The sequence below is a fragment of the Malurus melanocephalus genome, unplaced genomic scaffold (genome assembly GCF_030028575.1).
Source record: "Malurus melanocephalus ecotype Western Australia unplaced genomic scaffold, MMel_1.1 scaffold_28, whole genome shotgun sequence".
NCBI lineage: Eukaryota > Metazoa > Chordata > Aves > Passeriformes > Maluridae > Malurus > Malurus melanocephalus.
The window spans coordinates 1956128-1979876 of NW_026623260.1; the positions used below are offsets into that span (position 1 = coordinate 1956128).

Below are 23749 nucleotides of genomic sequence, written 5' to 3' on the forward strand. Positions count from 1 at the left end.
GAACTGTTGTGAGGCATGTACTGGTGCCTGCTTTTTCTCATTTGCTTAGCTCAGTTCAGGGTTTGTCTTGGAAAGCACAAAGTAGTCCTGTGGTCTAATCCTAGGTTCAGCAACACAGGATGCCGCTATGCAAAGATCAGATCACAAAGGGATCCTTCWACCACTATTCCTTCTTTTCTTAGAGCTACCTTCGCCCTCTGAARGTCAAGGGTGTAGTTTAAGTGACAGTGTCCTCCAGCTCTGCACCTGCCTTCTGTGGACTGCATCCTTGCTGTGTGTCTGGGGATGTCAACTATATTGGAGGCCAGTTATTCAGCCCGGACTTGGATCATTTTTTGTGTGCCATGTTTCAGGTCTGGCCTGGAAAAGACAAAAACAGAGTTAGGGATCTTTGAGGRATGTGAACAAACATTAGTCACAAGCAGCTAAAGAAGGGATACTTCAACCCAGACATCTGGGGCACTTTGTGATCAACAGTTTAGGCTCTGGGAATAGTGTGGGGCTGAGCACACTAAGGGTTTCTGAACTGTCAAACTCACTTTGCCTTGGGCTCTGCCTGCACCATASTAAGATGGTGCATCCAGAGTAAAAAAGGCTGTTCTGCCCTACTAAATCTGGAGAAAAAGCAAGACAATCCTGTTCCCCTTCAGGTGTTAGCACTCTTGGATTATCCAGCTTTTCCCAGTGCAAGGAACAAAGTATTGCCCATTACCTTCCCTCTGTGGACCTAACATTTCCTTTTTTCCATATATCCACCCTAGAAGGTAGAGACCTGAGCTGCAGGCTCGGAGTCCCTACCCTGGATGGGGGAAGAAGCACACAATGACTTGAGTCTGGGCCTCTTCATGCAATCCCAATGGAAAATACTCTGTTTCTGTCCTGCCTTCATAGCACCAACAGACAAGAGAATCCCAAAATAAACAAATGTTCAGCTGTGAATGGATTATCATTTAACACTGGGGCTTACTGTTTAATGATCAGTGGGAGCTTCCTGGTTTATATTCAAGTCTGGCAAGTTTCTTCTGACTGTAAAGAACCWTGGACTCAAACATCACCACCCTTACTTCTGAGAGCATGTCACTGAAAACCATGAYAGGTTTGCCTCTCTACTCACCAAGCATTTTCTGTCATCTGCTTTTGTGGAAAAAGTGTTCTGACAGCACTATCTTGTGGACACTGCAGGAAATTCATACTGAATGAAACAAWTATGTGGCAAATTGGGTGAATTTCATTAAAGATTCTGCAGTCAATCATAGGCACTYGGTTTTCCAGGAGGTGGCTGATGTTATAAAAAGGGTGTTTCGTTGTTGGCTGATGCTCCCAGCTATGTGGAGAATTCAGTGGCCATGAGCAAGCCATCAGCCTGATGCAGGATATACATTCCTTCCAGGCCCAGCCACCAAGGGTGAGTCAGAGCAGATTTCACATCTCCATATAAATAAAGCTTCAAGCCAGCTCTGGTGGCAGTAGGAGGKAGAGTCTGAGCACTGCTACCTGCAGGCAGTGACTACCCATTCCTGAACATGCCCCTCTCCAACCAGCTTAGGCTGGAGACTTGGCAGAGCTGGGATACTCAGCAGTGCCAGATGTGAATGGGTAAATCTTCCCTGGGAGCAACATGCCACTTTTCTAAAGTCCTTTTTATGATCCTGTAGATTCTCCTGCAGTTTTGCARTGACTTTTGTGGCAGCTGCCTGTTAAACACACACCAGCAAAGGATCTCTTAGCCCGAATGTGGCTGTCTGTATGAGCACCATTAGTAAGTAGAGAATGATGYTGTGATACACTTCTAAGATGTCAGAGGTGGAGTTACACTGCTAGCATCAAAAGAGGATGGGTGTACTTTTCCAGGAAACGTGGCTACATATCATGATCTATGCACAGCTCAGGCAGCCTGGGCCACTGTGGCCTGCACTGCTGAAGTAGGACAGGAAACACCCGGCACTGGAACTGTTCATTATCATCACCCAGCAGCATTCAGCACATCCCTGGAGGCCTGCAGGGTAGCGTTAGTGATGCAGGCAATCCCTCCTCAACCCAAGCAGCCCGTGCTGCTGCACCCCTCGATGACAACCCCTGGGTGAAAGAACCTATTGGTCACCCCAGGGCCTTGGACTACACTCACCCCTTGGTTATCAATCCAGTACGAAGAGACAACCGCTGCAAAACCTGCACTACCCCTCATTATCTATCTARCTTTTTGATTCTATTTTTAACCACGGCAAAGATAGCTCTACCGAAGTAGAGCCTCAAAAAATTCATTGACACTCGTGCCTGTTCCTCTCCACGGAAATCTTTAGTAAAAGGCGAAAGATTTATACGATCTGAAGAGAAACCAGAGTATACYTTCGMCATCKCTCCCCGACATAGCCGCCATCCGCTCCACACCCCGCAAGTCATGGCGACGCTCCGAACTCCCGCTGCTCCCGGCCCCGGCCTGGCTCGGTCCGGCCCGGCGCTGCGCACACACCGGACACCTCCCACAGCCCGGGCAAAGCACCGGCCTCATCACCGGACACCGGCGGGGCCGCAGAGCACCCTGGGTATGCAAATCAGCCCGGTAAGGAGCTGCCGGTAATGAGGAGAAACGGCGGTGCGGATGGGCGGGGCGAGTTGGTACGGCTGACACCAGTGCTTAGCAGATTCCTTATCCGCACGGGCTAAACCGCGAGAGATCGCCTATATTCCCCAATCCCGCACTTCAGTATCGTGACTCAATAACCACCTATCCCCCATCCCSTCCCCAATGCTCGCTCTTTCATTAACCAAAACAAAGACAGCTCCACCGAAATGGAGCCTCAAAAAAATTCTTAAAACTCGGATTTGTTCCTCTCCTCCGAAATCTTTAGTAAAAGGCGAAAGATTTATACGATCTGAAGAGAAACCAGAGTAAGAACCTATTTCACCCATTCCCGGCTGCTGCCCCAGCAGTCACGGCGATCCTCACTCAGTTCCTCCCCCTACCTCCCACTCCTCCCGGAGCCTGACCCGGCTCGTCATCAGCCCCCGGCCGGTACCACCGCCCGGCGGGCCCGCAGCTCGGAGCGGCCGCGCTCTGCGGAGCCGGCCCTGCGCTGTCCACATTGCATGCCGAAATATGCCGATCACACCAAGCGGAGGATGCTGCCCGCCCGACGGAGCCCGGTGCTTCCTGCCCTCCTGCCAGGGCGGGCGGAGCGGAGTGKGGCTGCTTGGGACAAACCGAGTGGGCGTGAACAAGGAAGGCTCCCAAAAAGGCCACCGTACGCCCCCGCCGCCGCCACAGACCGGAGCTGGACAGCGAGTGGGATCGCGGTAGGGCCCCGCGCATGGTGCTGAGCTTCGGCCGGGCACCAACACCGTTCCTATTCCCCCGTGCGGGACTGGAGTGCCCGGGATTGCCGGGCAGGTGCCCGGCTGCCGCTTCTCCCGGAACCCGAACCGCCGGCACGCAGCAGCTCCACTGCATCGCCCGGGCYGGGAGAAGGGGTTGCCCGAACCCCGTCCCGTCATCGCCCATCTTCTGACCAGACAAGGGTAATGAAGCGGCCGCCCTGCTGGGGGGAGGAGCGATGCGACGGACTCAAAATCGAGGAGTCTGTGCTGCCGGTAGACGGGCCTGAGTCTCCCTCTGTCACGGCCTCTAAAGCCTAAAACTTACAGAAGGCTGCGCTTGTATTTGCAATCCTATAAAGACACTTTTCCACTTAAGCGCATATATATGTTAGTTCTATTTTTTAACCATATTAGGGATAGCTCCACCGAAGTGGAGCCTCAAAAAATTCATCGACACTCGTGCCTGTTCCTCTCCACGGAAATCTTTAGTAAAAGGCGAAAGATTTATACGATCTGAAGAGAAACCAGAGTATACTTAACTTTCCCTTCGGCAGCCACGCATCCATGGCTGTCCCTTCTAAGGATAGGGCGATCCCGGCTGTACCCAGGTTCGCCCCTCTGCTGCCCCGTCCCCTTTCCCCCGCAGCCCCCAGAGCTCGGTCTCGTAGCGGACCAGCGGTCCCGGGCAGTAGCGGTCCGAACTTTAYCGTGTGTGSAGCTCCGCCGCGCGGKGCACCCTGGGTATGCAAATTAYCCTGAATACTAATAGCGCTCCCATCCCCGACCGGCCCCGTATCGGCCGCAGCCAAGCAGGATCGGGATGTTAGGGATGCACGGCCGAGACCTCCGTGCCTGCCCTTCGCCCCCAGCACACTGACCCAGGCTAGCCCCAGCTACAGCCTGCCCCAGACTGCCCAGGGCAGGTAGACACATCCTACCTTTGGACTGGAGTCCGGGTGTATTACACCCAGCATGGGCTCCATGAGCACACAGGGCACTTCTCCCATCATATCCTGGGCGCAGTGATAGGGAAAGTCTTCACATAGTTCTCCAGGCTGTTMTSTTTCAGGCAGCAGGGCTATCCAGWGCAGCCCCAATGCCAAGGAGACAGGCACAGCTCCTGCCTGAGCAGGGATGAACATGGATGGTAACACTGCCCATTGTCCCCAGCAAGGCCCACTCCCCACCTGCATGACCCCGAGCATCTACAGAGCCMGGGCTGGGCCTGSGGGGAGGGACACAGCAGCACRGCTACAAGGCCTCGGGAATCTTGGCTCTGGTACTTGGGATTGCTTCAGCCCGAACAATTGAGCAGAACTTATGCATCTCTTTGACCTTCTGCTGAGTTGGAGGCATTCAAGAACTTGGTGAGGGCTTGCACCCCTGTGCAGTGAAAAAGATGCTAATTTGTGTGTCTGGATGAGCCTGGATCAGCTGTCTCAACCGTTTCCCTGTCATCCTGAGAGAACTCAGTACTGCATCCCACTTGAAGTGTGGCTCAGACAGCCAGGAGAAAAATCCTGTCCTTGTCAGGAGCCACAATCAGAAAACCAGTTGGCAAAATGCTCAGCTGGAGTAAGTGGCCAAGGAAAGCCCTTCTGTGGGCATTCAGAGAAGCGGAGCCTGGCACTGGYAGACCAGCAGAGCTGCTAAAAATCCCACTACTGAGCCTGCTGCTTTGGCTCTCTTGGAGGAAGCTGTGACAGCATGTATCACCCCATGACCTTTGAGAATGTACTCTCAACACAGAACTAGTAGGGTTTGGCTTCCACTACCCATGTTGTAATGCTCTTTCAAAAGATACAAGCTACAAAGCYTGGAGGAACTCTGGGAGAGTTTGCAGTAGGTGGATGCTGCAGGTAAGGATGGAAACTTTTGTGGTTTTAACAGGAGGCATTGCAACCAGCAAGGCAGCAATATTGCACCAAAATGACTGTGAAGAAAATGAGCTTGTAAAAAAATGAGAGGGGATGAATGCAACTGCTCAACAATAGCTGAGACTGAACTCCTTCCAGCCAGAGCAGCGCTGTTGGATCTGCCATCCACAGGCAGAGGGAAAGGATGGTTTGGTGCAGCAAGCAGCTCCAAGGACCAAAGGTCAGGCAGAACATCCTCGCCTGAATCAGGACAAAGCACAAATGGACATGCTGCCTACCATAGCTTTCACAAATCAGCTCCTTCAGTCAGTGTCTCCAGTGAGAGACAACAGCTTTACAGACTCTCTTTTGCACTCCTCTTTCAGGTGGTTCAGACTCAGTGTTTCCAGAAGAATCAAGACACCTGCAATGTCCAGAAATTCAGTAAGGTATCTGTGGCTGCAAGGCTGCAAGAACAGGGGGAACAAGGCCAGAAGTGTCACTTGCCTTGGAGCCCATTTTCCTCTGCCAGCATGCAATGTCCTGGGAGCCATCACTTCCCATCTCAGTGCAGTGGGTAGAGGTCTGAACAACCAGGCACTGTCTCTGCAGAAGAGCATGGATGTCCCCTTACAGGCAGGCAGAGGCAGCACACTCATCCGAATGTGAGAAAAAACAGTGAATCTAGGTTCCTGAATGATGGGTTACATGGTTTTCCCTTCAGCTCCATCTTTTGATAGCCAGGTTGTTTTTTAAACGTGCAGAATGTAGCTTGATGTGGATATCTCTTTTAAAAAGCTTATTCTTCAAACAAATTTTCAGTAGAGAACTTGCCCAATCCTCTCTGTCCGACTCCCACACAGCACCTCCAGCTGTCCAAAGAAACAGATGCATCACTGTGAGCCACACTGTTAGGGGAGCCAAACAAGCTGGTTCCCCCTGAACTCCAGCTCCAGCTCTGGTTCCTTCYTTTTAATGAAGCTGTCTAGGATGCAACTTTGAGCAACTTTGTATGCACTATCTCATTCCTGCAAGAAAACCATGATGGCTAATGGCTTCTTGCTCTTTGACAGATGTTATGGTCTCTTCTGCCTTGAGAAAAATGAGAAAGAAGATTACAAAAGTCATGAAGAAAGACTGTACTAATGAATTACCACCAGAATCACATTTAAAATCTCTTGCAAATAATATTTAAAGCATTTTCTAACCATTACTTTAATCTCATTTTCCCTTATACTCATTTCATAGATAGGAAAACTGGGGCAAAAAKAGAGTTCCTGGTATGTCTGGAGCTGCACAATGAATCTGTGACAGACTTGAGATTATTTTCCAGGGCAGGCGGTTTCACCACAGGAGCTCTCTTCTCTGCTCTGCTAATAAAGTCATTTTGATGTTACCCATTACCCCAACCCTGTTTCTCACTAGCCTCATGATATGAACACTGCATCTCATATCTGACCTGCCAGGGAATAAATAGAGTGAAATGAGAGCAGAAATAGGTATGGATTTATGGGGAGTGACAGGGTCAAGGGGGCTATAAATGCCTGTTAGCACAGCAGCACAGCCCTCACTCACATGCTGGAATGACAGCCATTTGGACTGGGCCCACATCCACTGCAGGAATGKGTGCCTGGCCTTGGCAGTGGGAAAGTGCTTTGGCATCCTTTASTATGACAGACATTTGCTCTGTATTTTCTGTATCTGATTTTCGTGGCATCTTTTTAAACAAGCTAAGAAAAGCTGAAATGATAAGAGCTATAGGGAAGAAGACACAAGCTCCAGAAACATCTCTTTTCTGCAAGTTCTTCCATCCCTTCACACAGGTCTTAAATAAAGAAATCTACATTTTGCCAAGTTTCTTTGGCACACTTTTGGCTCAGTATGATATCCTCTACTACAGCTTGACAAATGTGAAGGTGCACTTAGTAAGGAGATGAAATGTCAGGGATTACACTCTCCATTTGTGTGTCAGCCCCACAGCCGTGCATGTGTTCAGCTGGAGGACACTGACACTCTCAAGGAGCCTTGCAGTTAACACCAGGATCTGTGTCCATACACAGATGCAGAAGGATGGATAAGGTCACAAACAGCAGCATTAACACAGGTGCCTTGTCCTCCACCAGGCTGTATCAGCATACCGAAGAAAGGAATTCACACCTTGTTTAATGTACTTCTTGGACTTCCTACCTAACAAAAGCACCATTTGAAGTTTTATTTATGTGTGGTTTATGAAAAAAAAAGAGTTAAAATGACACAAAATCTTCATTTTTCAGGATAAGAAGTTTCTTTCAATTTAATACAAATCATCAAGATTACCAGTTTCCTATCTATAAAGTTCTTAAGCCTTTTCTCCTAGTATCTGGAGCAAAATCAAAATCCATTCCYAAATATCCCCAAGATACCTGCTCAAAAGTAACTTTCTACTCCTATTACCYGAACCAGACTGAAAATAATGCCCAAGATATGAACACATATTTCARTGCCTAAAAACAAACAAGTAAAGTCTTCAAAAAGCTGGCTAATAAACAATGYTTGARAATTAAGATGAGATGAAATTTCATTTGGGAATTAAYGGTCTGTGTTCTGTAAGGCATCTGTGTCCTTGGCAGGACATTTTCAGGACCTCCTTTGCAGGGAAGCAGGTTTAAAATAAATCCATTTTCCCAAAATAGTTGTGATTGAAAATGTTATTAGCCATAACAAATGTTAGTGCTGACAGGAGAATGGCCTGTTAGGGGCCTCTGCTGAAACAGTCAAGTGAAAGTCATATTTCACATTATTGCAAGCATTTTCCTGTGATTTACAGAATATTTGTGAAACATTACTTACAAGGCAYATGATTGATATTGAGAGAACAGCTCGTGTGTAGGGGGAATCTGTATTTCACAGAGACTGTTTGCATGAAATTTACAGTCCCATAAAGTGCTCCTCTGTCCTCAACAGAGATCTAGTTAAAAGAACTTTACAGTCTGAAACATCCCAAAATTGATTCTAAATTAACGTTTCCCTATTTATGTTTAAGATGCTGGTGGTGTAATGCTCTCCCATTTTTATTATAAAGCCGCAGTAACCCCCCACTACTCAGAAATACCAGCATCAGCCTCTGGACGTGAGGATTTTAGTAATAMAAATGGCTTGCCTACGAATCAATGGCAAAAAAGGAAGTTTGAAACARTGATGACATGGCTTCAGAGGATACAGTGATGTCTGTCTCTGGCTGCTGACMTAGGAGTYTTYAGGTCGACATTGCAAMRTACCCTGAAAATGTACATTARTGTTTTTATTATGACCGTTTTACATATGGTAACATACAGACACAGGGAAGTTTAATGACTTGCCTGAATCATTTGTCAGYGCTATAATCAGCATGTAACTCCTGGTTGTTGGCTTCAAACTCTGCTGTCAACAGCTCTGGGCTGCCACCCAGTCCACTGGACCTAATAATCAAAACAAGGCTGGGTCAGGGCAGGGCTTTATTCCTGCCAAGAAAAAACCCAGTGATTTAGGAACTGGCTCTGGCAATTCAGCAGTTCTTTACATCCAAATACTGCTAAATCATCAGACTGAGATCAAAAGGCAGATTGGTGCTGCTTTAGCTGCAGACCGAGGTGCTAGGGAACGATAGCCTTGGACTCGTGGAAGGACACAGCGGCAGTGATTTGGTGTTACCTTTGCATCTTGCATCATCAAGGTTGTGCCCAGCCTCAAGCAGGACTTAGAGCTTGTTTCCCTGACGGGTTTCACCCTTTCCTGGCACACSTGAAGTCCTCCCATGCCCAGTGCACCTTCCTCAGTGCAATTTACCCAGCCTCTCAACCCACAGTCCAGCTGGCCCCTCTCTCACCCCCATGTCCTGCCTCCCAGCCCCATTGCTAAGGCAGCCACAGCCCCAAATCCACCCCTGCACTGCCTCACCCCCRGCCAGCCCCTGCCCTGTCTGATCCACTCCAGCCTCAGCATTCCCTGCCCCAGACCACCATCCCACAGCCCAACCACAGGCCCTGTGCTCCCTCACACCCAAACCCACTCCAGGCCCTACAGTCCATTACACATTCCCTGACTCATCTGCCCAGCCATCGTCACCCTCCTGACACAAACACTCAGCTCAGGACCAGCAACCCCGCTCAGCCCTCGCTCCCGCCCTATCCCTCGGTCTCCGTGACTGCAGTCCCCAGGTCAGGCCCTACAATTCCCTTCATCCCGCCCTGCGACCCCCGCCCGCCTCAGTCCCTCACTCCCGCCTCAGTCCCTCACTCCCGCCTCAGCCCCTCACTCCCGCGTCAGTCCCTCACTCCCGCCTCAGCCCCTCACTCCCGCCTCAGCCCCTCACTCCCGCCTCAGCCCCGAGGGGGCGGTTACCCGCACAATGATTGACACGCAGCCAAACCAATCGCTGCCCTCCATTCCGCCCCTGCCCAATGGGTGCTCAGTGGGCGGGGCGCCGGGCCGCTGCTAAGGGCGCGTTGCTAAGGAAGTGGGGGGCGGGAAAGGGGCGGGGCGCGCGGTGAGGCGGGGTGGGAACCTCCCYTTCCCATTGGCTGCGGGCGGGGGGTGGGCGGAGCTTCCGGCGGGGAGGCCGGAAGCAGCGGCCGATGCGGGAGCGCGGCCATGGGCACCCGCAGGCTGAAGGCGGCTGTGGTGGAGCTGGAGCCGGAGCCGGAGCCGGAGCCGGGACCGGGACAGGGACCAGGAGAGACCCGCGGTGCGGAGGCGAGCGGGACGGGGGACACCAGTGACAGCAGGGACTGGGGCACCTCTGCGGGCGAAGAAGTAGGGAGCGGGCTGGGGTATGGGAGGAAGAGCCGTGGGGTGTYGGTGCTCTTGCAGGTGTCTGGCAGTGCCTGGAGGACAGGGCAGGACGATTCCCTTTTCCCCGTGGAGGTGGCAGCAGCAGCTGTCCGGAAGGCTGCAGGAGCGGTCTCGCCCACCGTAGGGATCGGTCAGTTCGGTGCTGGCTCTGTGTCACCGGAGAGCGGTGGGAACTGCGGGGGCTGAAGCTGTGCTGGAGTGAAACCGGCSTGAGGCAACACTCGTAACTGACCGAGAAATCGAGCTTATTCTTCTCTATTGCTTTTAAACTTTACTCACCAGACAGGTTGCTCTAAGTTCTGCCTCGGGCAGACCGGAGGGCAGCTGCTGCAACATTTGTGATTTGTTTCAGAAGGCAGCACGGAGGGAGGGCCTGCCGAGGGCCAGCCTGTGGTGATCCTCCTGGGCTGGGCCGGTTGCCAGGACAGATACCTGGCCAAATACAGTGCAATCTACAGCCAGAAGGTGAGTACCTTGTCTGTATTTTCATGACGCTGCCATACTGTGAAGCTGCCGTTTTTCTGCGCGTTGATAAAGTCTCTCTGAAGCTTTTCTTAGTCTGCAGAGTCATGGGGAGTGAGTGAGAGTTCTGCTGTCATTGAAAGCTCCTTGTCTTGCTAACACTAGATAGTGTTATCTAACAGCTGCTGATGTCACCTCTGTGTGTGCAGCTAAGACAGAAATACTTCCTTGGAGAAACTTTCAGCTGCTGTGTGGCTCACTGAAGTATTTTAAGGCTTTTAAAGTTGCAGGATTATTCAGGAATGACGTGAACTGTGTTTGTTTTCCAGGCAGGTAAATAGACAGGGAAAGATCCTGTGTTTACTGCTTGCTGTTAGGCCACAGCACAGACTCGGTGAGGCTAGGGTGGGAACTGACAGAACACATTGGCATCTGTTGTGCCTTTGGCCCTTCCTTCCTGTGAAAATGATTCATCTAAATGTTGTAAGCAAATTAATTTTATCCTGTCTGTGGAACAGGCATCCTGTGATAGTCATAGCTGCTCACTAGGAATTCCTTGTGTTTGAACTAGAGAGATCTGTCTTACTGCCAGTTCCCTAAGTTATGATATTTTCCTTTCTAATACTGCATTTTACTGGCGTGACCCCAGCTTGTAGCATGAGGACCCAATAAAACATTAGATTTTTTTTTTCTTGGTCAGCATACAAGGAATCTTGTATTTATCCAAATCTRTTCCAACTGTAAAGTTTGTACATTAACAAGTCTATTGTTAATGTGTAATCCAGTGCAAGCGTCGTTAATTGGATTGATCTACTGAAGAATTAGTTCTTAAGKGACTTTAAGATGCTGCTGAGCAGATGAGGAGCACGTTACAGGGCAGCGTGACAACTCCTTGGCAAATACTTTTCTCTCAGARAGATCATAGAAATAGAAAAGGAGATGATGGATTTTCTTAACTCACCAAGGGGAAGTGGCTGTAACCACGGCAAGATGRTAGAGAAGGCTTTGATTTGAGAACTTGGTATCCTCTCTTCCTCATTCACTGTTTAGGTAGCTCTGGGGGGTTGTTTTGGTGACTTTGCCTTGTGTTTGTCAGTGTAACATCAGTGAGCTCAGGTGATAGAAAAGATCTAAAGAATTTATAAATGTAGTTCCATCTGCTCTATTTTTAAACTCCTCTAAGATCCTGTTTCCAAGTCTATACCTAAATGTCAGGCCTTGAGTGTAAAGGCAGCTGCTCAGGAGTTCTGAGTCCTTGWGCCAGAGTTCTTCCTTTGCACAGCTGGAGTGTTTCAGGAAGGTTTACAAAAATCATRTCAGTGTTGGATGGAGGTGAGTCAGAGACAGCTGCAAACAAGTGCTACCCAAGGAGAGGAGGAACTTTCTCTTCCTTCTTATATGTGCTTCAGTGCCATGAGCTGGATATGTACTACAGCAGGCTACTCTTACCAAAACCTGATACTGAAGGTGTGTGCACCAGGGAGATGGTTTTCTCCTCCTGGGTGAGGATTAACACTCATAAAAGTGGGTGGCAGTGTCCCCAAGGGTTGTCCCCAAGGGTTAGCACAAGATTTGAAGGGATCCCAGACATGACCTAAGCCAGGTCTCTGCCACTGCAGAGATGGTTTAATACTGTAATAATACTGTGTGTTATTATGATCAATATAATCATGTCTGTGTCAGTGCCTTGCTGCTGACATTAAAGACTTCCTTCTGGCCCTGTGGTTTCTGTTGGAAACCTGTCCCAAATTTTCATATTCTTTGTACTGCTGCTTGCCTACTCTCTGTAATTTGCAACACAGCCTGAATGTGTGTGGSGTCTCTTTCTGTTGTTCCTAGGGGTGCACCGTCATCCGTTACACGGCTCCATGGAGGATGATATTCTTCGCTGAGAGCTTTGGCATCCGATCCCTGCAGACCCCAGCCAGGCAACTCCTGGAGCTGCTCTTTGACCACAGCATTGAAAACAGACCGATTCTTTTCCATGTTTTCAGCAATGGTGGTGTCATGCTGTACCGTTACATCGTCGAGGCTCTCCACACCCACAGGCCGTTTAAGAGCCTCAGAATAGCCGGCACCATTTTCGATAGCGCCCCTGGCAGAAGAAACTTGAGAGGAGGCCTTCGTGCCCTGGCCACTATCTTGGACTCCATGAACGTGCTGCTCAAGTATTTCCTGCTGTTCACTTTTGCCAGCGCGGCCGTGGTGCTGCGGATCCTGCTGTACCCCCTGACCCGCTGCCTCCACGAGACCCATTACGATGCCCTGCTGAGCGCGCCCTCGCGCTGGCCCGAGCTCTACCTCTATTCCCAGGCCGACCTCATCATCAGGGCCGGCGAGATTCAGCACATGGCTGATGCCCGGCAGCAGCTCGGTGTCCCTGTGAAAGCTGTGGACTTCAAGGATTCAGCTCATGTCAGCCACATGCGGGTGTACCCTGCCTATTACCGCAGCCTCTGCACCACTTTCCTGTCTGACTGTGTCAGGGGCTCACCTCCTTAGTGCTGTAATGACCTTCAGTGTTTGCCTCTGCTTTGCTCAGCTCCTGTGGGAAATGTCATCCTCTTTGCTTTTGTGTCTTTGAAGGGAGGAAAGTAGAGACTTCTTGTTTGGGTTTTTTTTTTTTTTTTCCTTTCCCTACTGCCTACAAGTTGGAAAGCCTCCAGCCCGGCCTTTGGACCAGCCACGTTAGAACAGAAACTAGATACAGATTAATTTAAAGTACTGAAGGTGAAATCCTGTCATGGTCTATGTTGATGTGCTTTACCAAGGTGTCACAGACCAGAATCTCACACTGAGTGTTATTTGTTTCTTCCTGCCTCTTCTTGTTCTCTGCTTTCCGTGTTGTCTCCTTGTCCCTGATGTCCATTGTGCATGTTCTGTTGCTTGCACTAATTCTACAATACAGCTCTTCCATGTCTTTGYTGTTTGTTTTTTTTCTCTCTGCCATTTTCTTTTATCTTGAGTGAGCRAACAGAGCCAAATCTGCAGGACTTTTTGCTTTTCTCACTGCTTCCCAGCTCTTGTTGTACTCTCCTTGCTGGAGATCAGGTGCTGAAACCATGTATAAGGCCTGGAAAAGGTGCATATAGGGCAGTATGACCAGACAGTCATCGGGTTCCATTCAATAGATGAGACAGAATAGTCAAAGCTCTCTGATCCTTGGTGGGGGCTCAAATGTATGTGTTAACTTTTGTGTTCTTCAACCCAAAGTTTAAGCTAACATTTTTGAATGTGTCTAGTGTTTTGTTTCCCTTCCTTCCAGTCTTTTGTGAGTGCCACTGAATAGTTCGGCTCTCTTGGAGAGCTACTTATTTATTGTATGTCTTTAAGCAGCCTATATTTTGCACCTGAATATTCAGGGAAACCTTTTGGGTTACAGCTGTGCCAGACCCCAGAAAGAGAAAGATGGAATTGCAGAAGAAAATGGAACTTTTGGGTTACAGCTATGCCAGACCTCAGAAGCAGAAWGATGGAATTGCAGAAGAAAATGGAACTTWCTCTTGGAGCTATGCTTTATACTGGGTATTTCTTAAATAACCTCCAGCCTACAAATGAYCATAAAATACCATGTTTTTGTCCATAATATGGACAAAAGATGATCAGTCATTGAAGTCCATGTAACATGTCCATGAAATTAATTCCTTCCACCTAGTGAAAAGTAGCTGATTGCACTGCACTCGATCCATGTTTGRGTTTAGGTTTTGTTGTTTATTTGGGGGAGAAGTGGGGATAAAGACAGTTGAGAGCCTGCTGATATATTTATGCTATGTCACAGCATTGCAAGCTAATTAAGAACATGGTGAACAGATTTAGSCAACTTTAAGTTGCCAGAAAGAAGCTCTGGAGGGCTGTGACGTGGGCCTGTTTGAACAAGGAGTTGCCCTAGAGATGTAAGCACTTAAAAAGGATGAGCATTTTTGCGAAAGGTTCTTCTTGTGGGTGGCTGTGCTGGTCTTGCCCMCCCTTGGGGTGCTGTCATCCACAATTACAAAACACTTTCTGTTCTGGATTGAAATGCTGAGGGGGTGGTCCTTGGGAGGCACTAAAATAATATGGAAATTTAAAACAAGAGCTGTAACACTGCACAGAAGTGAAAGCGTAAGGGTGAGTGGCAGTGGTGACCACTCAGCTATTTATAGCAGACTATTGTGACAACTYTGATTTACAGCAGAATAACCAGCAGATGGGCGTGGTTTTAGAGGGTGGGCTGGGGTGTATATGGGATAGGTGAGAATTAACTGAAAAGGGGCTGATGACCTGGTTTGTCTTTGATTTTTTCTGAGTGAAAACTGTCTCTAGGCATAGGAACCTTTGTTTTTGTTCAGGATCCAGTCTTCTGTGGGTGTGATCCTAGTCCCATCTTCCACTCAGACTGTGGGGTGTAAGGGCTACTCTGTGGTAAGAGCCTTCAGCCTTCCCTTTTTCATGGAGAAATTCTTGTTTCTAAGGTTTGGACCTCAGGCAGAGTCCCCTATCTCCAGATAGCCCATCAGAGATCTCCCTTTCTAAAGCAGKCCTCTGATTTGTGCTGTCAGTGCTGTAACTTTTGAGCTCTGATGTGTTCATCTGCCTTCTCAGAGAGCTGGGCTGGGGCTTCTCAGCATCCAGCCTGTTTGTGGCACTGTGAACACTCTTAGGGAGCAGAGGTGATAAAGGCYATTTAACCAGCCCTTGCCCTCATGCTGTTTTCTACAGGTTCAGTATTTACAGATCAGTTAAACACTTCATAATACACACCTCTGAATTAATRCAGTTGTTCCTGGGAATCTGCTGTTCCTGTTTATTGCTGTGGGTGTTGAGTTTCTCCTGTTTAAGGACTCGRGCTGTTGCAGAACATGGCTGGCAGGAGCTGGAGCTAAACGCTCTGACCTGGTGTGACAGGATGGTGAAAGTTCCTCTGGGAAGAGCCTCACATGGCAGCTGCACCTTCCATCCCCAATTTCACCTTYCCATCATGGGATGGCCACTTCCCCAGCTCAGTCCAGCTCAGCCCTACTTCCCCACTTGCCAGGGYAGCAGGCAGAGAGCGGGTGCTGCCYGCTGGAGCTCTACAGCTGGAGTTGTCCTGAGGTTTGCCAACAGGAACCTGCTCACAGGCAGGTCCACTGCTGCAAAAATGACTTGAAATTCAGGGGTAATTTGTGTRCACATCTCTCTGAGAGCAGGATGATCTCGGGCAATCCAGTGATTTACATCACCACTCTGCTGGGTGGGTTTTGTTTTCCGAGTCCCAGMAAGTTTTAATTCCAATTGTGAGTGCTGTGTGATACGCTGCCCTCTGCTTTCCTGTACTGCRTGTGTGCCCCCACCCTCCTGCCCTCTGTATTCCTGTGGCTTGTTATTTGAAACWGAAGGTTAATAACTTAGAGCCTGAAGGCACACGGCCGAGAACTGATCCAAGCACTACTGGATTTACAGAAACCCAGCCTCAGACCCTTAATCCTTGCTAAACTGTCACGGTTTGGCGCAGCCGTGTTCCTAAAGAGCTTCAGACTGAACACTGAAAGCCCAAAGGTTGTGATATCTTGGCAAATCCAGGTAAATCTCTGAGATGAGCTGTGGGGAGGAGGGGCATTGCAGATCTGTTCATTGGGAGGAAAAATGCAGCATCCCTGGGCTTGCCTCGAGGGTAGGGAGTGGGATGTGRCCCAGAGCTTGTTTTCCTGCAGTCCAGCCCTCATGTGCAGACTGTGGAACAGTGTGGGTAGAACACCAGCAGTGGCTGGAGAGGAAGATGCTCACAGCTGGCTGCCACCGTTGTGGCAAAGCAAAATTCACTTTCTCTCAGCAACAAAATCCATTTGAAAGTATTTCCTGTAAGGGAGCTGACTCCTGGCATGCTCCACTGTGCTGCCTTCTGTCCCCAGGCGGTGATGTTAGWGGAAGGCTTTTTGAAAAAGAAAAAACCCTTAGTGGTCAGGGTGGCCCATGTGATCCTGCTGACAGGGCTGGGAGGGTGTCTGTGAATCCAGAGCTTCCTGCAGCACTGGGGGAGGCTGTGGTGGGGAACTGGACAGGCCAGGGRCAGGATCCAGCCCAGCCAGGGGTCAGGTTTTGGAGCCGGGGTAGCATCTTGCAGCATAAGTAATTCAAAACAGGTGGAGACAGACCCGTGCCCACACCTCATAAAGGTGTTTTAAAGGTGTGGTGGGCTGAGGTCCCATCTTTGTGTGTTTTGGGATGCTGCAGGCATGTGTGGAGCTCTGCCAGTGATGGAAAAGTGGGAATGGAACGGGATGGAACCAAGCAATCCAACCCCGTGTGCTGCATCCCAAAAAGTGAAGGAGGGAGGAGTGAGCCTGGTCTCCACTGCCCGTGGAGGTGATGGAGGAGGAGCTGGCTGTGCAGAGCCCTGCGGGAGCCCCGTGCCGGGCGGGAACAGCTCCACGAGATGGCAGCAGGACCCCTCTTTCCCGCATGGAGGGATTTCTCGTCTAGGAGACAGCTGAGCAGATCCTGGAGAAGACCCCAACAGCACRGCTCAGCCCAGCACTTCTGTGTGCTCGAGAGCATCTCCTGCAGAAAGAGCCCCCTTGGGGCAAGGAAAAAGACCAGCAAGGACTAACTCCGATGACAAGAAGCAGAGCTTGTGAGTTAATACAGAACAGCATCTCTCCCTAGGCTGCCTGCCTCTGGAATTTATACTAGATCCCATTCCTCAGCTTTAACTGATTGTTAAAACCAAAAATCTAACAGCAGGAATAGMTTTACAGCCCTTCTCACACAAGCAGGCCAGGTTGCAGCACTTCCCTCCCCCTTTACCCAGGGAAGGCTATCTGTTTTAAAGTGAATCTCTGTAACAGTGTGATCAAGCAGACCATGGAGTTCTGGGAACTCCACAGATCAGGACTCTGGAGCTCCCTTGGATTCCACGTAGACCCCAAGCCTGGGAAAGGAGCTGAGCTTAGTGCTGTTCTGAAAAGGCTGGCATGACCCCCCCAGCACTCAGGGCCAGGGGCTTAGGAGGCAATTAGGAAAGAGRATAGCACAAATGGGGGCCACATCCACCACCTGATCCCTCTCTCAGTAGCCCCTTGTCCAGCACAACCAAACAGCTCCTGCACTATGCCTGGGGCACGGGCATTCCWCCAGCCTCTTCCCTTTGAACTTGACCCCTCCATCTGCATCTTCACATGGCTGCAAGCYCACCCCAGCACCACCAGAGACAGGCTGCGTGGGCACGGCTGGGGTGGGTACGGCATCCTTTGGTCACCCTCCCAAACCTATGGGGGTTGGGGCAGGGAGAGCTTGTGCAGCCCCTGCCCCCCCGCCCCGAGTGATGGATGAGCTGACAATAGGGTATTGATAAGGAATTAACCTTGAGCCCTTCTTGCTTCAGTGTCAATAGAGCAGGAGCCAAGTACACACGTTTGATTGGAAATCTGTGTTTGGCCTCTGCTGCCTCTGAGCCCATCGAAGGAGAGAGATGAGGGGGGGTGTGAACGGCCCTGCTGCTCCCTCCCCAGCTGGGACCYCCCCAAGAAGGTCCCTCTCAGCTTCCCCAGTCCCTGCTACCGGAATTGACCATGGACACGCAGCTTTGGAGGCTGCAGCAGCCTCGGAGCTCCCAACCTGGCATGTGGAGGGCTGGGTACCAGGGCCTCCCTTGTTCCCCAAAGGGCCTGTGCCCATACTGCACTGGCCTACACTCCGAGCAGTTTGTTTAATTAAGTGTTTTGCCTAATGGGATTGCCTCATTTCCATAACAAACTGGCGGGCTGTCATTAGGTGGGCTCCCTCATTCATTACTGTTAATTAGATATGGATCCCCCAGAAGGCRGCGCAGGGTGATGAACGAGGCCCCTGACACACGCTATTACACATTAGCATTTTCTCAATATATCCGATACATCACGGTCCTCCGCTTCCTAAAGATATTTTAAATAAAATATTAGCAGCCTGCTGTGGGGTATGTGGAGAGGGAGGGAGGGCTCCTGCCCCTTACCCTGGCCTCAGGCCTCCTTTGGGCTGAAAGTGGATGAGAGAGTGGCTGAGATGCTCTGCTGCTCCTTGCCAGCCAAAAAGGTGGCCAAATCCCCCCTTTCTATCCCTGCTACAGCAGGTGGAAAGAGGATCCCTACTGCCTCCTGCCACTAGCCTGGGGACCCCCAGCACCCATCCCTGGCAAACACAGCCATGGAGAGGGGTTTGAAAACACCCCATTGACCCATCTGCAAAATGTTTGGAAACCGAAAGCGTCGGCGCCAGCTGCGTGCCGGGGGGAACCCAACCTCTGCCCCTCCACCCCCAGCAGCCTCCCAGTCCCTGTGTCGGGGTAACCCTACACTGCACTGGGGGCCCCTAATGCAGGATGTATAGATCTGTTTGGGCTGGGCGCCTCCTGCCCCCAACTAATGCAGCCAATGAGACTTCATTATGGGGGTGTCCCCTGAGGGGTGCCCTTTCCCCTGCCCTCCTGGCTCTATGGGAGGGACCATTTGGGGGAACCCATCCGTGGTGGGGCCTGGCGAGTGTCCCAGCATCCCTCTACATCTGTCTCTGCATCCCAAACAGGACCAGGACTGCCCTCTGGGACCTTACCACATCCAGGGGCTGCAGCGTGTGGGGGTGTCTCCTCTGCTGCCTCTTGCCTGCAAAGGGAAACACAGAGAGGCAGAAGGCGCCCGAGAAGATTTATACTTGTTTAATTAATGTCAAATGTAGTTTACAAACGGGAGTGACAAGTACCTCTTTGTATAATATACACTGACACACAATCATCGACACACCGGAATATCGCTTTGTGCAACTGGGATTCTTTGGGCAAAGATAGGTAACTCTGATATTTCAGTTTTTTTTTTTCTTTTTTTAAAATCATTTAAAACTCATTACAGAAAAGGGGAAGTGGCAGATGCCTGTTACAAACTGGGATGCCTCTCTACCCAGCCTTCCCCCTGCAGCCTCCCCCTTGAAAACAGGGGATGGCTTTACAATTAAAACAAAAAAAATAAACCAAAAATAAACCCCAAAACAAAGAACCAATGACTAGTTACATATGGTTTTACACATACGTACACAGAGCACACGGCTGGTCCACAACATCTGCCAGAAAGGCCCTGGGAGGGAGCCAGGCTATTTCCAAGGAAGGGCTGGGTTGGGGTGTCATGCCCTCCCCTGTCCTTCCTGGCTGCCCCTCAAGCCCACCTGGCTGCACCTTCTCCAAATCCATCTCTGAGATCTCAGCACCAGCCTACTCCCAGCTCAGCCATGTGCCCCACAAGTTTTTCTCCCTTTACAAATCTGGCCTGAGCTGTGTGTGCCTGCTCTTCCCCTGCTTTGTTCTGTTGGCCACAGTGACAGCCCCTGCTCAGTCTCCCTGTGAAGGCAGGACCCTCTGGGGTGCCTCAGCTTCCTCTGATTCCTGGGAGCTCTGCTGGCACATGTCCCTGAGCAGAGGAGGCTGCAGCTCTCTGGCCTCAAGAGGCTACACACCGCTATGAGTTTGGAGACAAGGGAAACTCCCAATTAGGAACTGTCACCTTTTGATGTTCATGAAATAACAGCCCCTTCATTTGGGGTTTTTTTTTTGGGTGCAGTAGGATCCTTCTGAAATCACTCAGGAGATGCTAAGGCTACAGCTGTTCTCTGCACAAGAGCTCAGGGCAGGAAAGCAGCAGTGGGACTGTCACACTCACCATGCACCCTGCTTCTCCAGCCCTTCCCTCTCTGAAAACACCCCAGCACCCCTGGAGTCCCAACTCCAAACCCCTCATCCACTGCTGTTTCCAGATGGCTTAAAATGCTCCAGCTACGTTGTGCTGCCAGGTGGGATCTGCTTGGAAAGGAGTGGGGCAGATGAGCTTTCCCATCTCCGTCTTCTGGCTGTGGGGAGTTGGCACCCCACAACTGCCCATGGAGCTGTGGGAGGGATGCACAGTGGGCTGGGAGAAGTCAGCACACAAGGCCTTGGGAAATGGTATCTGTTTCTTGGGTCCTGACAATAAAAGAAAGAACAACAAAAAACCAGGCCAGATGGCAGCTTTGGTTAAGGCTGGGGATATGGGAGACGGGGACAAGCACAAGGGACTGCATGGAAGAAGCTGGGGCTGCGTGGGACCTCTGGGTGAGAGTGTCTCTGCTGGRCCCTGGGGGTGGCAGTGGGGACAAGGCAGGGCTGGCTTGGTTCTCTGCCCTAATGCCAAAATGTCTTAGGAAAAACGCAGGCTGCAGGAGAGTGGCAGCTGGGGRAAGCGGGCACAGGGCAGGGCTGGCTCTGCAGGGCTTGCACAGCTCTGCCAGGCAGCCCTGCAAGGAAACCAGCTGAGTCTGGGCAAAGCCACCAGCAGGACCATTCTRTCCCCTGCCATCCCCACTTCCCCACTGTCCTGCCTCAGCATCGTCCTGAGCAGCCCAGGCATCCTCAGCCAGGAAATGCTGCCCAGAGGAGGAAARCAAAGCCAGGCAGGGCAGGGGACGGGGCTGTGGCCTGGAGGAGCACAGGGATCAGCTGGACCCTCGAGCAGGCAGTCCCAGCCAGGGGAGAGAGCAGTGCTCTGACAGACTCCCTCTTTCCAGCTCCTCACCGTTTGCCCCTTTCCCAGCTGGGAAAGACAAAGGGGGCTGAGCCAGATTCCCCYTGTCCTGCCCGGCCCCCGGTGAGGAGTTAAAAGCTGTGTCTTTCCGGGGATAACGATTCTATTATAAATAGCCCCATTAGCTACAACTAATGACAAAAATCCACCTCCTCTACTCCCCATAAGTTCTGTAAGTTATGGGCAATGCTACAGCCATTACTAAAAGCTGTTAACTTCATATCTGAATGAGGAAATATACACCACAGAACATTAAACCATTTATATTATATATATGTATATATATACTTTTTTTAAACTAATGACTTTAATGCCAAAACTTTGCTGAACCAAGAAAAATATGGGTTTAATGTTCTCTGCTCATTTTTTTCTTCTTTAAAAAAAATACAACCCAAAGAAAAGAAAGGGAAACTTATTAGTATGTAATGTTTGAGTCTATCCCATTTATACACAACATTGTAAACATATATAATCTATATTACATGTGCTTCATTTCTGCCTGGGTGTGTTTTTTTTTTCTTTAAACCTTTTAGTTATCACTAGAACACCACAAAAAACCAAAACAGAACCAAACAAAAAAATCAAACCAAACCAAATAAAAACAAAACAAAAACTGATCAAAGAACACAAGTTACAGGTTATTTAACATCTTTCTGTCAAGGGTCCCTTCCCCAGTCTCCTGGGGACAGAGTGGTCAACAACACAGTCCAAAGGAGGGCTCACGAGCCATCCTCAATGCAAAGCCAGCTCCAGGGAATGGGTGATGGGGAACACTGGTATTAAAAAAGGGGGCTTCACAACAAAGGATTTGGTTTTGCCCRCTGCAGATGCTGAAGAAGGTCTCAACTTGTGTGACCTGGCAGCYGAGACTCCCCACTGCTCATATATCCTCGAGTCCATGTCTGGAGTCTCTGGTTTGTTTTTTCTTTAAATTTTAAAACGTCTTTTTTTTGTTGTGGTCGTTCTTCTCCCCCTGGGTGTGATGAGCTGAGCCGTAGCCGGGTTCCGCCCTCCTGCTGAGTCCTTCATAAGTAGATGCGCCGAAGATCTCCAGGAGAGGTGATGGTGTTGCACTGAGGACAGAGCTTCTTGGCACCCTGCAACCAGCAGATGAGATGCACAGAGTCAGAGTGTGAAGGACATCCCTGCCCTTGGCCTGGGATTGTAAGAGCAGCAGGAGCAGCAAGGCCCTCCAGGCAGAGMGCCATGGCCTCCAACAGTGGGCACAACCTGTGTGAAGGGGGAGTCCCAATGCCTCTCTTGCCTGCCCTGCAAGCCCCTTGTCCTGCTCCAGTCCCTGGCATGAGGCAGCTGGACAGATCTGCTCCTTTCTGTTTCCCCTGCTCACCTGCAGCCCTCAATGAGCCAGTTCAGGTCACTGAACAGGCAGAAAATCAACCCAACTGGAACAAGTGAAGTTTTCAGCAGGGATGACTGAGATGGTTCATGGGCAGCTTGGACCATCCYTTTCAGGGCAGCACAACAGGGCACTGCCTCGTCCATCCTGCAAAAGCCTATGAGCTGCTGGCATGAAGGAACCTCCTGTCCCGTCCCCCTCAGCTCACACAGATGCTGCACAGATGAGTCTGTTCTGCCAAGGTGAGCTGAAACCAGCCAAGTGTAATGTGAGCTGGGGTGGGGTAATGATTGGCCAACAGGAACACCACATGAAATAAAACAAGGACTGATGTGCCATCTATCACTAAGCTTGACAGCAAGAGGGTATTAATAAGCCTCASAATCGAGGTCAACCTAAGCTGGTCATCATTAGATTGGCAGATGTGATAGACAGTTGATGGGAAAAATGACAGAATGATGGCTCTGCCGTGAGGCAGCCTCCCATCTACAGCACCAGCACCGTGGGAAATTGGGATGGCCTGGCTTTCCGTACTCACCAAAGTCTTAACACGACCTCCTGATACACAGAACTGAGCACCCCAAGTTTTGCTCACTGCTATTAGACAAACCCCTCCTACATCACTTAGCGTGACAAGAGAGCTGCCAGGAAAGCAACCCYGTATGAGAACCTGCTGGCTTGCACAGGGCTTGCTGGCAGAGSTGAGGCTGTTCAGTTCAGTGGTGCTGCTGCTCTCCCTGAGCAGGCCTTGTTRCAGCACCTGCAACAGTGAGAGCAGCAGCAGGGCAGGACTGTGACCTGCCACACTTGGATGCACAGGGGTACATCCCTAGCAGAGCAACTGGCACTGCTGTTTACCAGAAGCATCCTTACAACAGGTCCTCTCCCTGCAAAGGCAGGACAGGGACCTTCTCCCCTGGAAGCTCCTTGGACTATGGAGAATCTGGAGGAGGGCGTAGAAAATTTACACCGGTGCAAATAATTCACAAGGGTATAGCTCCGAAGAGGTGCAAGTCATGTTTGCTCTGCAGTACCAAGTCCTGCTGCAGGCCGGTTTGGAACCAGGCCCCTCCCTGCTCCCACTGCACATTATTCCTGGCAGACATGGGCTTTGCACACTTGCCCCTCTCTGAGCTTTGGGCTTCTGAAYAATCAGTCTCCCATCTGACAGCCCTTGCTSCCTGCAGCCCAGMTGTTGACAGAACACATGTGGGGACCAYGGGCACTTGCACCACATCTAAACCAGCCACACACAAAGTCTTGTTGGGCTAGAGGTGAACAAAATGTAAAGGACRCCCAAAACAGCCTGGGCATCACTCTCAGTGACAGACTGGCAGTCTGGTGATGGACAGACCACTGCTGTGTCTGGGTAGCACACCTAATGCTGTTTGGCTGATGCCTGAGAGCACATCCTT

At 50.4% G+C, this 23749-nt stretch overlaps 3 protein-coding genes and 3 non-coding genes across 7 annotated transcripts in view; 1 reads left to right on the forward strand and 5 right to left on the reverse strand.

Moving 5' to 3' along the window:
* Window positions 1-125: 125 nt before the first annotated feature.
* ARMH1 (armadillo like helical domain containing 1) lies at window positions 126-9575 on the reverse strand. The gene is given in 9 exon segments (XM_057390515.1): window positions 126-323; window positions 325-360; window positions 2965-3190; window positions 4503-4698; window positions 5471-5500; window positions 5503-5800; window positions 6086-6221; window positions 6223-6263; window positions 9531-9575. Coding segments are annotated over 9 exon segments (1206 nt in total).
* On the reverse strand, window positions 2230-2344 carry LOC130572113 (U5 spliceosomal RNA). The gene has a single exon (XR_008965166.1). It is a non-coding gene; the product is annotated as a U5 spliceosomal RNA (small nuclear RNA).
* Window positions 2779-2893, reverse strand: LOC130572119 (U5 spliceosomal RNA). The gene has a single exon (XR_008965172.1). It is a non-coding gene; the product is annotated as a U5 spliceosomal RNA (small nuclear RNA).
* LOC130572118 (U5 spliceosomal RNA) lies at window positions 3734-3848 on the reverse strand. Its single transcript, XR_008965171.1, has one exon. It is a non-coding gene; the product is annotated as a U5 spliceosomal RNA (small nuclear RNA).
* A 150-nt stretch (window positions 9576-9725) lies between the features above and the next one.
* Window positions 9726-19897, forward strand: TMEM53 (transmembrane protein 53). Its single transcript, XM_057390614.1, has 3 exons — window positions 9726-9873; window positions 10333-10445; window positions 12282-19897. Exons 1-3 carry the CDS (start codon window positions 9780-9782, stop codon window positions 12942-12944), a joined length of 870 nt encoding a protein of 289 aa, XP_057246597.1. The 5' UTR covers window positions 9726-9779; the 3' UTR covers window positions 12945-19897.
* A 58-nt stretch (window positions 19898-19955) lies between these two features.
* The window catches only part of LOC130589311 (E3 ubiquitin-protein ligase RNF220), a 55943-nt gene continuing 52149 nt past the window's right edge, over window positions 19956-23749 (reverse strand). For both annotated transcript variants that reach the window (XM_057390613.1, XM_057390612.1), the window contains exon 11: window positions 19956-22074. In XM_057390613.1, the coding sequence (XP_057246596.1) occupies window positions 22003-22074 (72 nt within the window). In that variant the 3' untranslated portion in view covers window positions 19956-22002. The remainder of the gene's footprint in view (window positions 22075-23749) is intronic.